We start from the raw sequence: 15,030 nt of genomic DNA on the forward strand, positions 1-15,030 counted from the left end.
ACATTTACGAACAAATTCTTGCTAGCTGGTTGATTGAAGTGGAGGTCCACGCATTTGTCTCTATAAAAATAAAAATTGGGAGGAGTACACATTAGTCTTATTGTTGTGTTCACAAATTAAAATTTGAAAAAATGGCTGAAAATAAGAGCAAAATACTCCTCTTCGGAGGGAGTGGATACATTGGCAGACACATGGTGAGGGCAAGCATCAAACTAGGACATCCCACTTACGTTTACTCTAGGCCTCATTCCGACCACTCCCAAGTGCTCAATGAGCTTCAGTCCTTTGGAGCTATCATAGTGAAAGTATACATGCATCTATATCTACAATCTTTTATTTTATTTATTACTCTTATTAAATCTTGATTACCTGATGGCGCGATTTCGGCACGTGTTTAGGGACAACTTGACGATCATGTCAAGCTTGTCTCAGCGCTTAGGGAAGTCGACGTGGTGATCTCTGCGCTAGCTTATCCTCAAGTTCTTGACCAAATCAATATCATCGAGGCTATTAAAGTCGCTGGTAATATCAAGGTACTTAGTATTAATTAGATATTTCTTGAATTTCAGAGCTGATCTTTTTTAGATTATGAAAATGTATGTTTACATGGAAACTTTTAATATATAAGTGTCATGTCACGCGGGTTCTTAATACATTTCCTGATTCTTAGAGATTTCTACCATCGGATTTTGGGTGCGAAGAAGATAGGATCATAAGCGTGCTGCCACCATTTCAAGCGTTTCTCGACAAGAAGAAGAGAGTTCGGAGGGCCATAGAAGAAGCAAATATACCTTACACATACGTGTCTGCAAATTGCTTTGGTGCATACTTTGTTAATTATTTGCTCCGCCCCTACGAGCAAAACCAAGAGATTACTGTGTATGGCACTGGTGAGGCTAAGGGTACGTACGTGCGTGTAACACTCAACTTATTAAACTTCAAATTCTTATAATTTCACATTTTACTTCATCTTATATTATATGCCTTTGTATTGTTTTCTATTTGCTGCATGCTGTACGTAGCTGTGCTTAATTATGAAGAAGATATCGGGATTTATACTATTAAAGTGGCAACCGATCCAAAAGCATGCAATCGGGTGGTGATATTCAGGCCAAGAACCAACATGATATCACAGCTCGAATTGATTGCTCTGTGGGAGAAGAAAACAGGCAGGAGTTTTAGCAAGATTCACGTACCAGAACAAGAACTCGTGACACTTTCAAACAGTTAGATTCCCTAGCATGTTTAAATGATTCACACGTTTATTTGACATTTACATGTATTGGATATTATTGTGATCTTTCTTAAGTGGCCGACACTACATGTGCAGCTTTGCCAGACCCACTGAACATACCAGTGTCCATTATCCACAGTGTATTCGTCAAAGGGGTGACGACAGATTTTGAGATCGGGGGGGATGATATTGAGGCTTCTGTGGTGTATCGGGACCAGCTTAAATTCACTACAATTGAGGAGCTACTCGACATTTTCTTGCACGATCCGCCGCCGAAGCCTGCTTTGGCAGCATTTGAATGATCCATAAATGGCGGCGCCGGCTCGTATGTTAAATAATTCTGCATGCATGCATGTAGCTTTTATGGGAATACGCTAGCTCCCCAGGCTAGCCAATAATTTCAACCATGTTTGCATTGGAATTATGTAAGATAATGCGACTATGTCATGTATTATGAAATTTTATTGCCTTGAACCTCCAACAAACTTGAGCCAATCCTAATTTGCAGATCATCTGAATGGGACTCCATAAGTTTAATGATATTTGTGTTGAATGGTGTACCGGGAAAAAAACTCTACGTGCATTTTTTTTATACCCAATGTTTCGATAATATCGCGCTTGAAAACAAACATGAGGTTTTTTTTCAATGTGAAGTGTGGCCACGAATAGATACACACGCAGGTTTCTCGGTGAAGCACAGAAAGATTTCAAGACATTATTTTTCCGCTGCTGTTGAATTAATTGGAGGAAATGGAACAATTTTTTTTATGTTTGTAGGTTTTAGCTTCATGATCTTTTTCCCTCTTCTCAAAAATCGGTTCGTTTCCGTGTTACAAATTGTTACTTCTTGCTCCAAATTCTCGTATAATCCCCGCTCTTCTTACAAAACTCTCACACATTCACACAATGAAGTCGATTTCTTCAACGGGCTTCTCAGCATCAGCGAAAAATCTAATCTTGAACAACCTGTTAGACAAATCCACTCACAGATTATACTTACCTCGTTATGTTCGGCATTCTTGTCGGCTAGACTTATATCTGTTTACTCTAAACTCTCCCTCGTAAGTGATGCGCAAAAGGTGTTTGCTTCAGCTCTCGTGGATTGCTTTTGTAACCCATTTTTCTGGAACTCAATACTGCGTGCTAACATTTCACTTTCGAGATACGAAGAAACGCTGAAGTTTTATGGCCGTATGCGTGAACTTAATATCCAGCCTGATGGGTTTGGTTTTCCGTTGATTGTAAGGGCGTGTGGGATGATGGGCGATATAAAACTATGCAGAAGTGTTCATTGCCATGTAATAAGTACGGGCTTTGTTAACAATGTATACGTTAGTAATGAATTGTTGGGAATGTACGGGGAGATTGGACAGATGGATATTGCATCTAAGGTGTTTGATAGAATGCCTGTGAAAAGTTGTGTTACCTGGAATATCATGGTGTCTGGTTTTACAAAAAATTTTGACTGCAGTAGTGCATTTGAGATGTTCTGTAGGATGGAGGAAGAAGGGTGGCAGCCGAATTCTGTGACATGGACCGCGTTGCTTTCGAGTTTTGCTAGGTGTAGCCAGAATGATAAGGCGTGGGAATTTTTTGCTTTGATGAGAGAAAAAGGTATTAATGCAACCGCTGAATCTATCGCTGTTGTGATATCAACATGCGCTGAGTTGAAACTATCCATTAAAGGTGAGATTTTGCATGGGTATGTAATCACTGCCGGTTTTGAGAACTATGTATTTGTGAGGAATGCGCTTATAAGTATGTACGGTAAAAACGACAATGTAGAAAATGCAGAGTATTTGTTCTTAGGTCTGAAGTCAAAGAGCATAGTTAGCTGGAATGCATTGATATCGTCCTATGCTCAGGCAGGATTGTGTGATGAGGCTTTTTCAGCATTTCTTCGTTTGGATAATTCAGGAGATGATTTGAAGGTAAGACCAAATGTGGTCACTTGGACTGCTTTCATTAATGGATTTGTTTCAAAGGCTCGATATAGAGAATCATTGGAGATTTTCCGGCAAATGATGTTTGCTCAAGTGCTGGCCAATGCTGTAACAGTTGCCACCATGTTATCAGTTTGCGGCGAATTATCAGCCATACCTCTTGGTAGGGAAATCCATGGCCATTGTTTCAGAAGATTAATGGATACAGACATTTTGGTGACAAATGGTTTGATTAACATGTACATGAAATGTGGTAGCCTGAGTACCGGGCATTCATTATTCCTAAAAATGATTTACAGGGACATTAATTCTTGGAATACAGTGATCACTGGCTATGGCATGCACGGATTTGGTCAAAGTGCTCAGAAAGTGTTCGAGCAGATGTTGGATTCTGGAATTCAGCCTGATGAAGTTACTTTTGTCGCCATTCTTTCTGCATTTAGTCACTCCGGACTCGTTGCTGAGGGACAAGCCCTTTTCAACCGGATGACTAGTGATTTTCAGATCGAGCCTCAAGTAGAACACTACGCTTGCATGGTTGATCTTTTGGGTAGAGCTGGGCTTTTGGAGGAAGCAAGTGACGTTTTGAAAAGCATGCCTATGGAACCGAATGAACCTGTTTGGGGAGCCCTGTTAAATGCGTGCAAAATGCATAAGAATACAAATGTTGCGGCAGAGATGGCACCACAGATTTTTAATTTGAGTTCTGAGGTAACAGGCAGCTACATGTTGCTCTCAAATTTGTATGCGGCCAGTGGGAGGTGGGATGAGTCTGCTAAGGTAAGGCTCTCAGCTAAAATAAGGGGTTTGAGGAAAATCCCCGGACAAAGTTGGATCGAGGTGAATAAAAAGTCACACGCATTTGCTGCAGGGAAAGCTTTGAACTTGGAGATTGAGGATCTCCACGGGGTGCTTCAGGATTTGAAACTCCATATGGTCATGGAAAGTTGTGTATCCAAGGGAATGCTGAGGCCAGAAGCCGAAGTTGAAGAAGGATATGCTTGGTAGATTATTAGGCATCACCTCTCGAAATATTTATTTTGGGAAATGCATATTTAATTTGCCTCTACGTGCCGAATTCAATAGGTTGATTATTGAATTTTTGCCTCCTGTGGAGCAACAAATAGGTCAATAGGTTAATAGGAAAAAAAATTCTTTGGTTCATGTCAATTTTTGCCTCCTGTGGAGCAACAAATACTTGTTAAAACAAATAAACAATAATCAAGATGTCAATTTTGTAAATTTCTGTGTGTATTTTCTGTTGATTAAGTAATGAGCGCAGCTGCGGCCTGCGAACACACACAGAGAGCTCCTGTTTCATACAGGTTGCACAACATCATTCTCATAGAAAGTTGTGATGCACCGAAAGAAAAATTTCAAACACAAACGGAAGTTGAGGGTGCTGTCTCATTCAGACACCATTGAATCCAAATTCTAAACAGAGTAGAGACAGCAAATGTTCTTGCAAATACTATAAAAAAAGTGATGCAATCTGCAGCATGAAAGCATATATTAAGTCCTAAAATCTAAATAACTTTAGGCTTCTGCAGAAGGTTGGGTCAATCCTGCCTTCACCAACATCTTGTTGAGCTTATCAGGTGAGCATATCTGGAACTTCACTTTCCCAGAGGAGAGAAAAATCTCAGCAAGTTCGAGCTTTTCCGAATTCAGACTTGTGCTATCCATAGTCTTGCTGAGAACCTTTATCGCAAGCTGCACAGCCTCTTCTCTAGAGATGTCATCTTTGTAATCCTGCTTGAGAATGGATTGAGCAGCCTGGTTATTAGCTCCAATTGCTGCAGCCTTCCAACCACCGAAATTTCCACTGGGGTCGCTCATGTAGAGCTGAAATCCGAAATTCTTGTCCCAGCCTGCGAATAGGAATGATACCCCAAAGGGGCGAAGCCCACCAAACTGTGTATAACCTTGCTTGGTGTCACATAAAGACTGAACTAATTGTTCAACTGGCATTGGTTCTTGGTAAGCATATGCATACCGTTGGGCCTGGAGTCTCGCTGTGTTGATGAGAATGTTGGCGTCAGACATGATTCCAGCCACAGCACATGCCACATGGTCATCAATCTTGTACATTTTTTCAACCGATGTGGAGGTCTCAAGCAATTTGGAAATGACTTTCTTTTCGCCAGCAAGTACGACTCCATCCGTACCCAAAATGCCTATAGCACTTCCTGCATTACCAATTGCTTCCATTGCATACTCAACCTGGTATAGTCGACCTTCTGGAGAAAAGATTGTTGTGCGGCTGTCATATCTTCGAGACATCTGCCAAACAAGACAGAAAAATTATCGGTTTAAAATCAGAATCAATAAAATAAGATGCAATTCTGGAAAATGAAAAAGCATATCATTATCACACAGCAGAATTATGACTCATTGACAATCAATCAAAAGAAATCAAAGTTACCCTATAAATTTATAATGAAAATGAATTCAGATTTCAATGGTAAAAGAAACACAAATGAGGTAAAATTATCACAAGACAAGACACTGACCAATGACACAAGAAAATAGAACCACAAACTGCATTTTTGGCTGGGATTGCTGATAGGAAGCTCAAAGCAGTAAGAGATCAAAATAACTAAATTAACAAAGAGACTCACAAAAGCTGAAAAGGTACAACTTGTTTGCAGGGCACACACAACTCACAAGGCATAGGGGGTAAAAAATCCCAGACCCCTAAACACTTTTCGATTATCCTGCCTGTACTCCCTGAGCAGCACAATCGCCGCTGAAAGCGCAGATCTTCCTAAACAACAATACATTGCTTCTCTAGAAACTAATCATGATTCCATAGCTGCGAGACAATCCTCAGTGAAGTTCACTAAGCATCCCAAGAATTCACCTTTACTTTCGAAGCCAAGAAAAACGAAAGAAAGACAGAAATGCGATTCCAATTTACCGATTTCTAATGAAACCACACCGATCCAAAGCACAATTAACAGCAAAACTAATCAGAAACACAACAATATACCTACTTGCACCAGTGAACGCTGAATCGAGAGAGGAGAGGAAGAGGGAGAACTTGTGCTTCACGAAACGAGAGAGAACTGCTTTTGGCTTTCGCAGCAAGAGATCGGTTATTTGAAGAATGCTTACTCTTTTTTTTAAGAAATCAAATAAAATACTGTAGCTTTTATCGGGCTTTTTGTGATAAACATAATGGGCCCTAATATGGATCCACATGACAACATTCAGTAAATGGATACTTAATAATCCCAACCCAATAAAAATAAATGTTCTTTGGGCCTCTTTTGGGCTTATAAGGTCAAGATGAGAGTTGACTTGTTAAATAGAAGGTTTTCTATGTCTATATATGTTGAGTAAAAGTAAAACTACATTCAACAAAAAATTTAAAAATGTAAATTCCCATTAACATAATCTAAAATATACAGATTTTATTATTAAAAATATGTCAAATTAATAAAAATTATTATTAATTTTTTTAATTTTTCAACATGTATATGCACATAAACTTTATTTGATTCCATTCCATTTACACGTTTCATGAGGTTATGGGGTGGTAAAATCTTCCGCGAAAAATTGTCTCTCATGATAAAACCCAACTCTATTCAAGATTAATTCGTTTGTCTTAACATGCATCCCATTGTGTCACGTACTCACGTTCATATAAAATAAATATTAATATTAATAAAAGAATTAAGAAAGAAATTGCATGGATCATGCTAAAAAAAAAAGTATACATGCACGGTTGCAAGTAACTATCAAAGCCACCTTTTATTTTTGTCGGCAAAATAACAAAAAAAAAAAAAAGAGCTAGGTGATCGAGTAATTATTATAAAAATGTATATAACAAATATATATAATAATTATGTGCATCTACAGAAAATAAACATATAAATGATGATTTATTATTTGTTAGTTAATTATTATATGCTAATTAATTTGTATAATTACAATAAATTAAATACTTATAATTTCATACTCAATCAATAGGTCAATTCCTTAATTGATCATAACATTATGTGTATTTGAGTAATGAAAATATATTTGTTAGCGACTAACAAAATTTTGAGAAACAAATTAAAATCTGGCTATTTGAACTATAAAATTAAATTTTATTATTATGTATATAATTAAGAGAAACTGCCTAGCTAGCTAACTAGTAGTCTGAAATTCATCGTTTTGATACTAAATGAGCGAGGGTTTGCTGCAAATTAGCCTGCAATATATATCTTAATTAATATCTTTAGTAATTATGAATCCAAAATTTTATCCTCCGGGGAGGTAAAAAACAGAGAAAAGAATCCAGTAAACATTCCAGCTAGCCTTTTGAAAATGAAAAATTAGTAAAAGATACAACTAGATTTGGCTGAACGAAAAGAATATTTATTCCACTGAAACAATGGGTCACTAGCTATATATATAACATAGCAGCAATGGCGTACCTAGGATTTTCAATCAGGAGGGGCGAATTTAAAAAATTTAAAAAATTAATATATACAACACGACGTATAATAAATACTATATATTAACTTCATATATTTTTACTAACACATATCGATATTTCATAATTTGAAAATGTTGAATAATAGCTCGTTATCAATTGTCTTAAATACACATCGATCAATAGGTGGTATCAAACAATCATTTTACAATATATCATCTCTCAACCTATTACGAATTGATTTTTAAAATTTTTATTACTGAAATTACTCTCTCTACATTTATAACGGATATTAATAATGCTAAATTTAAAATTATATCTATATATCAAATGATATAATTGATATTTATTTGATTAAATCATTATTTTACAAGCAAACTATCTAATTCCTACAACTTTAAACGACTAATTGCTATTTCGCATGCCAAAAATAAAGTTATCAAATTAGTTTTAAGATGTGTTAACTCCATTATAGATAAATCAGGTAGATAAAATCGAGCAAACTGAAGCAATTTTTGTTTAACGCATTTAAGCCAAAAGGCTTTTCGTTTTCTTTATATATATATATATATATATATATATATATATATATATATATATATGACAATACAAAACATAATGCCAAATCTATTTAGCCTAAAATAAATTATAAATTTATTTTTATCTTATTCATCAGATATCATCTTAATCAATGAATAAGTAAATTAATATTTTATAGATATATTATATACATAATACTAAGTTATTTTTAAAAAAAAATTCAAGGAGGTGGTTTTTCAATTAAATTTGTATTTAAAAGAGAGATCATGAATATAGTACTAAATATTTTTAAAATTTCAGGGGGGGCGATCGCACCCTTTCGCGACCATGTAGGTACGCCACTGCATAGCAGCATTGTCGAATTTACTGCTTCGGTCTCTAAAATAGCGATCCATATATTTAAAATATGTTTCTCTCTACCAACATTTTTTTGGACTAATATGTTTTACAGGACTTGCTCAGAGCGATATAGTTGATTAATATATACAGTAATGATCACCTGCACCCTAGGGTGCAGGAATTTTCGTGTGCGACCCCGGGTTTTAGTGTTTTTTTTTATACTAAAACCCGGTACCGAGTTTTAATGGTCGCTGACGAAAAAACCTGCACTCTAGGGTGCAGGTGATCAAAATTATATATATATATATATATAATTTTTTTTATCAAAATTATAAAATTTGTATTTACTATTATTACATGCTCAGATATCTATGCAAAATTCAAAAAATATCAATTTTTTTTCCTTTCATAATTTTTACCCAAATTTTAGGCTCAAATTTTTACCTGTTTTTATTACCTAGATATACAATCAATAACTATAGTATTTTCTCCTCACGAATCACGAACGTCACAAGGTTTGATTAACAATTATTCCAATTCATATTACTTACTATTTCACCTTCTATATTCTCTATAAAATCCAAAATTTCACCAAAATTTAAGTTTTGTTTTTTTTTCATTGTTAGTTAATCATTCAATTTTTTAAAAAATTTTGTGTTTTTTTGCAATTGATCATGCATGCTTAATTTTCGAATGTAGAGTATATCTTCTATCAAAATTTTTTTATTGCGGGTTCTATACATGCTATTCTTCGTCATTTTTTCGGCATTTTAAAATCAACTAACAGTTGTTATTGGTTGTGTGTAAATTGTGTTCGAACTTTAGGAAATATTATTTCAAGTTCTCGATCGATTAACCAGTGTTTTTTTTTTTGGCTTTATTAATTATATATAATATATTGTTGCCTACACTGAACATAAATCCCAACTTCGCCCTTGATTGTGGGTTCCAACGTTATAAAAAAATATATGTCACTAGTTTAGAGGCAACACGATAAATTTAGTGACTAATTAGTTAAGTGTGCCTCTATATATATATATGAACTTGAGAAATATTGAAGTACCTGGCGTCAATAAAACATCATCAATATTCAATAACTTAAAAAAAGAGAAAGAGAGAGAAAAAACCTAAAATATGTAAATTATAAATAAACGTTCGACAAATAAGAGCCATTCAAAAAATTGTGTGAGTTGTAAGAGATCAAGTGGACCTAGCCAGCGATCGATAGAGTGTCGCAATTCACGATCGCTATAAGTTGAAGTTTGAAATTAAGTGAACTAAAATTTCAAAGATAGATACAAATTCTTTCATTTGGTGTGGGATCGATCCATCGAGTCAGCACATATGATGCCAAAAATTATCGCCATGCTATATATATATATATATATATATATATATATATATATATATATGATGCGATTATCACAAAATGACTACCCGGGGGTGAGGAAACTCTCGGGCGGAAAAGATAGGTGAATTATTGTGCTTCAGAGAGTGAGTCCTCTCTTGCTTTTATAATGGCCCCCTTGGGCTTTCAATGATTACTGGGTATAGGCTGACTGACGGCTTTTAGGGTGATGGAACGGCCATCACGTGTGATTTAGACATCCGTAGCTCCAGGAAAAAGCCCACTCTGTTAGAGCATGGTCCATAATGATTTGGTCGGGGATTTTCTCCTGGCACACTCTAAGCAGACGTGGCTGTTTCCTAGCCACCCGGACCTTTCGGGGTCTCCCGAGTGCTTATACTCCCCGGGTTATATCACCACACCCTAAAGATAGTCGGGCTAGGACCTGCTCCACTATCCCGACCACCCAGCTTGTAGGGTACCACCTGGGGTTTTGGCCACCCAGGGTATCCTACTAGGATAGCATCACACTCCCTAAAGATAGTCGGGCTAGGACCTGCTCCGCTGTCCCGACCACCCGGCTTGCAGGGTACCACTCGAGGTATCCTACTAGGATATCATCACACTCCCAAAAGATAGTCGGGTTAGGACCTGCTCCGCTGTCCCGACCACCCGGCTTGCAGGGTACCACCCGGGGTTTTAGCCACCCGGGGTATCCTACTAGGATATCATCAGACTCCCTAAAGATAGTCGGGCTAGGACCTGCTCCGCTGTCCCGACCACCCGGCTTCCAGGGTACCACCCGGGGTTTTGGCCACCTGGGGTATCCTACTAGGATATCATCACACTCCCTAAAGATAGTCGGGCTAGGACCTGCTCCGCTGTCCTGACCACCCGGCTTGCAAGGTACCACCCGGGGTTTTGGCCACCCGGGGTACCCTACTAGGATGTCACCACACTCCCAGGTGATCTAGCGGTGACCCTATCCTACGTCAGCCCTAAACGCTTCGTACTGCGTATGTCAGAGATTCTGTTAGAGGTCGTTTCAGCTTCTGGAGCACGCTACTATCATCCGTGTCGTTGAATTCAAAATAAACGACTCAGATTGCTTTGGCCCTCTCGAGTATTTAATCCGCATGACCCCCCATTATTTTACTCATTGTCTTTCTTCCTGCACGATCGTCTTCTGGATTTCCGCTCCTTTCTTCTGCTTCCCTCACCCGTTCCTTTGCCATTTCTTATTTGCTCTTTAAACTGTAAGTTCCTTCTTCTCTTATGTCTACCGGTACCTCCTCCACCTCTGGGGCAAATGCCAAAGGCTCGCCTAGAGATGAAGTGCCAAGCGGTAGTTCGAGCGATGCTCGCTCCGCCTCTGCTCTTCCTTCCCGGCCGCATTTTTCTAGAAAAACCTCCCGTTCTAAAACTTCCGCGGCTTCATCTTCCCACATGAAGGGAAAAGGCAAGAAGAAAGTTAAGAACCCTACGCCCCTTTCCTTTGCCCCTCCAGCCCTAGGTTGGTATACTTATCTTCCCAGCACTCTATCTCAAGGTGCTGCGGAGGAATTACGTGGTTCAGGGGAAATCACCTTGTCGTATTCGTTATTCCACCCGTTACCAGGGAGCACCCCCGACACCCCTCCGGCAGGCTGTTATACCTTCTTCCGAGACCAAATCCGCAGTGGTCTTCGATTTCCTATTCCTCCCTTCTACCTGGCAATTGCCGATTTCTTCAGAGTTCCTGTCAACCAATTCCACCCCAACTCCTTCCGCATTATGGCCTCTACCTACATTCTTTTTAAAATGCATAATTTAGCTATCACCCCTCTCGTGCTTCATTATTTTTTTACCTGCCGATATAACGAAGGGGCCTTTTCCCTAGCTGCCCGGCTAAACGCCCGTTTTCTTACTGATATTCCCTCTTCTTTGAAGGGATGGAAAGAAAGGTATTTTTTCATCCGTCCCCCGGCGCCTTTTGTTTTTAGGACCAGGTTCCTGTCCAGTCTTCCCCCGCAACCTGAGCTCCCTGACCATTATAAAGTCGAGGAGCCTTATGTTCGCATCCTGGCCTTAGTGGGCAATAAAAACTTTTCTTCTCCTGTCCTTTTAACAAACGAGAACATGATAGCCTACGGGTTGAGTACCCGGGTGGAAGATCCCCTTAACCAGGTGATCGATGCATATGGTGCCCCGGGAGCTCAACCTGGTAATTTGTGCTTTCCTACTTTTGGTTCCCCTTTTTTTTTTTTCTTTTTTCCCTTTTTAAATATCTTGAATTGATATGCTTCTTTTGGTGTAGATTCGTCCGAGCTGAGAGGCAAGCCGCTAAAGCCAAAGCCCAGGCTTTGGCTGAGAAGAGGAAAAAAGCCCGGGAAGAAGAAGAGAGCCGCTCTATCTTACCCGGCACCCAGCGTCCTCCTGTCTCTGCGACTATTCTCCTGGTCCAGACTATCCTGCCCGGTGCTTTTCCCCTTCTTACGGCCCAGGGGGTCTTCGAATGCCGAGATATGGGATTGACTGCTCCCCAGTCGAAATCTCAGATGCAGCTGTCTTTGTCCGCCGAGGACTTGGAGGACGTGATACCCTTGTCTCAACGTAAGAGAAAAGCTACCCGGGAACCAGATATGATCATTCTATCTGACGCGGAGGATGCCGTTAAGCAAGACAGGCCCCTGGTGACGAGCTGGGACATTCAGCCGTCCAGTATGGAGCACTTGGGTTGTGCTTGGGAAAACCGAGTAGAGCCTTCTACCTGGAACTCGCGGTTTCCCCTCTTCCTTACAGGGACTACCTCCTCTAAGGCTGCTGCGGTCCAAAGTTTGTTGTCTTCTGATGAACGGACTTCCCTGTCGGTGAGGGGTGTTACCTCTAAGTTCTCGAAAGGCATCTCTCATGCCTATACGGTGCGTCTAGATCTCGTACTTTATTACCACCATTATCTTTCTTCGGTTTTAATTCATATTCGTTTTACAGGGTTTATGCATGCTGGCCAACGCCCTGGAGGAGACGAACTCTACCCTTAACCGGGTAAGAGAAAAAAGTCATGCCTTTGAGGAGCACATGACCCAACTCCGGCTACGAGCCGCCATCATTCAGGAGATGCATGAAGCAGAGATGCGCTCTGCTGTAGAGAGCTCTCGGGCAGAGGTTACTCAAGTGCAGGAGGAGTTGCGGAAGAAGCTATCAGATGCCCAGGACCAGTACTCAAGGAAAATTGCATCCCTTCGGTCCCAACTAGAGGAGATGTCGGGAGACCTACGCCGGACCCAAGAAGAAAATGGTGTAGCCCAGCGAAGGGCGGAAGGACTCCAACTCTCTGCAGAGAAAATGTAGGCTATGCTGACCGTGGCCCGCACCGAGGTAGATATGTATCATTTCGTGGCCTCGGACACTATCCAAGCTTTGGAGGCACGGTCGAGTTCTGAGGCTGACTGGAAACAGTCTTTCCTGTCTTCTCAAGAGTTCGAAAAAATAGTAATAGATAGGTCCTTTGAATTTTTTACCCAAGGTTTTGATCTTTGTTCAGCGCAATATGAGGAGGCCGGGCTAGTTCAGCAGGGGGTTCCTGATCTTAACCAGGCCATTGCTTCTCTGCCTTCCGGGCCAACGGGCAAAGGAGAAGAACCTCGGTAGAAAACAACCTTGCCCTAGATTTTAATCCATAGACTTTGATTTTTCTTTTTCAGTAGATAATTTTTGTAAGCTGCCTTTTGTAATCTTTCCTTTATTTGAATGACAGATTTTTCTTTATTCTAAAAAGCTTTTTATTCTTGCCTATCTCTTTGTTATGAGCTTGTAATGTTTAAGGAAAACCATTTGTTTTCCATTGTCTAGTGGATAATGATTTACCGCGCTCTTGAATTATCACGGGCGTTTGAGTACCAGGGTGGTAGATCACCTGGGTTTACTGTGGGGCCAGGGTGGCGGATCACCCGGACTTACAGTGCTCGTGAATTACCACGGGCGTTTGAGTACCAGGGTGGTAGATCACCTGGGTTTACTGTGGTGCCAGGGTGGCGGATCACCTGGACTTACAGTGCTCGTGAATTACCACGGGTGTTTGAGTACCAGGGTGGTAGATCACCTAGGTTTACTGTGGTGCCAGGGTGGCGGATCACCTGGACTTATAGTGCTCGTGAATTACCACGGGCGTTTGAGTACCAGGGTGGTAGATCACCTGGGTTTACTGTGGTGCCAGGGTGGCGGATCACCTGGACTTACAGTGCTCGTGAATTACCACGGGCGTTTGAGTACCAGGGTGGTAGATCACCTGGGTTTACTGTGGTGCCAGGGTGGCGGATCACCTGGACTTACAGTGCTCGTGAATTACCACGGGCGTTTGAGTACCAGGGTGGTAGATCACCTGGGTTTACTATGGTGCCAGGGTGGCGGATCACCTGAACTTACAGTGCTCGTGAATTACCACGGGCGTTTGAGTACAAGGGTGGTAGATCACCTGGGTTTACTGTGGTGCCAGGGTGGCGGATCACCTGGACTTATTGTGTTCGTGCTTATAATAAATACAAACATACTTTTTATATAACCGGCAAAAACATAATTTACAGGTGCGTTTTGCACTTTCAAGAGTAATAAGACTTAAGATGCACCGTGTTCCAGGGCCTTTGTAGGGCCTTGCCCCGGCTGTCTTCTAAGTACCAGACGTTACTCCCTACCCTTCGAGTTATTTTGTAAGGTCCTTCCCATTTTGCTTCTAGTTTTCTCACCTCACCTGCTGGGTTAACCTTCTTTAAAACCAAGTCTCCTATCTAGAAATCTCGGGGTTTGATCTTCTGATTGAACGCCTTGATTATTCTACTTCGATAAGCCTCAGTTCGGATAGCGGCCCACTCTCTTTTCTCCTCAACCAGGTCTAGCTCTTGCGTCCGATCCCCGGCTTCTCCCTCCTGGTAGGCTTTCACCCGTGGGGAGATCTGTCCAATTTCTACTGGGATCACGGCCTCGGATCCATATACCAGGTTGAAAGGTGTTTCCCCTGTGGCCGTCCGCGGGGTAGTGCGATAAGACCATAACACACCGGGGACCTCCTCCACCCAACTCTTACCCGCCCCAAAGAGCCGGGTCTGCAGGGATTGGATGATGGTCCTGTTAGTTACTTCCGTTTGTCCATTGCCATGCGGATATGCTACGGAGGTGAATGTCTGCTTTATCTTCATCTCTGTGCACCAATGCTTCATTTTCTTTC

General features: G+C 40.5%; 4 protein-coding genes across 6 annotated transcripts; 2 read left to right on the forward strand and 2 right to left on the reverse strand.

Annotated features, from left to right (window-relative positions):
* Window positions 1-116: 116 nt before the first annotated feature.
* Window positions 117-1,825, forward strand: LOC140866929 (eugenol synthase 1-like). Of its 2 annotated transcripts, none has more exons than XM_073271991.1 (5): window positions 117-305; window positions 399-533; window positions 671-902; window positions 1,023-1,226; window positions 1,331-1,825. In XM_073271991.1, exons 1-5 carry the CDS (start codon window positions 132-134, stop codon window positions 1,534-1,536), a joined length of 951 nt encoding a protein of 316 aa, XP_073128092.1. In that variant the 5' UTR covers window positions 117-131; the 3' UTR covers window positions 1,537-1,825. The 2 variants fall into 2 exon arrangements, with proteins under 2 accessions (XP_073128092.1, XP_073128093.1); XM_073271992.1 differs by having other exon boundaries at window positions 671-890.
* Window positions 1,826-2,022: 197 nt separating this feature from the next.
* On the forward strand, window positions 2,023-4,247 carry LOC140861840 (putative pentatricopeptide repeat-containing protein At1g17630). The gene has a single exon (XM_073264839.1). The coding sequence runs from the start codon at window positions 2,023-2,025 to the stop codon at window positions 4,183-4,185; it is 2,163 nt and encodes a 720-aa protein (XP_073120940.1). The 3' UTR covers window positions 4,186-4,247.
* Window positions 4,248-4,442: 195 nt separating this feature from the next.
* Window positions 4,443-6,300, reverse strand: LOC140865960 (proteasome subunit alpha type-4). Of its 2 annotated transcripts, none has more exons than XM_073270803.1 (2): window positions 6,170-6,300; window positions 4,443-5,460 (listed from the first exon to the last, which is right to left on the reverse strand). In XM_073270803.1, the coding sequence occupies exon 2, from the start codon at window positions 5,458-5,460 to the stop codon at window positions 4,714-4,716; it is 747 nt and encodes a 248-aa protein (XP_073126904.1). In that variant the 5' UTR covers window positions 6,170-6,300; the 3' UTR covers window positions 4,443-4,713. The 2 variants fall into 2 exon arrangements, with proteins under 2 accessions (XP_073126904.1, XP_073126905.1); XM_073270804.1 differs by having other exon boundaries at window positions 6,174-6,285.
* Window positions 6,301-14,593: 8,293 nt separating this feature from the next.
* LOC140861841 (uncharacterized) lies at window positions 14,594-15,022 on the reverse strand. Its single transcript, XM_073264840.1, has one exon. The coding sequence runs from the start codon at window positions 15,020-15,022 to the stop codon at window positions 14,594-14,596; it is 429 nt and encodes a 142-aa protein (XP_073120941.1).
* Window positions 15,023-15,030: the final 8 nt, after the last annotated feature.

This window comes from Henckelia pumila, chromosome 4 (assembly GCF_033568475.1).
Source record: "Henckelia pumila isolate YLH828 chromosome 4, ASM3356847v2, whole genome shotgun sequence".
Taxonomy (NCBI): Eukaryota; Viridiplantae; Streptophyta; class Magnoliopsida; order Lamiales; family Gesneriaceae; genus Henckelia; species Henckelia pumila.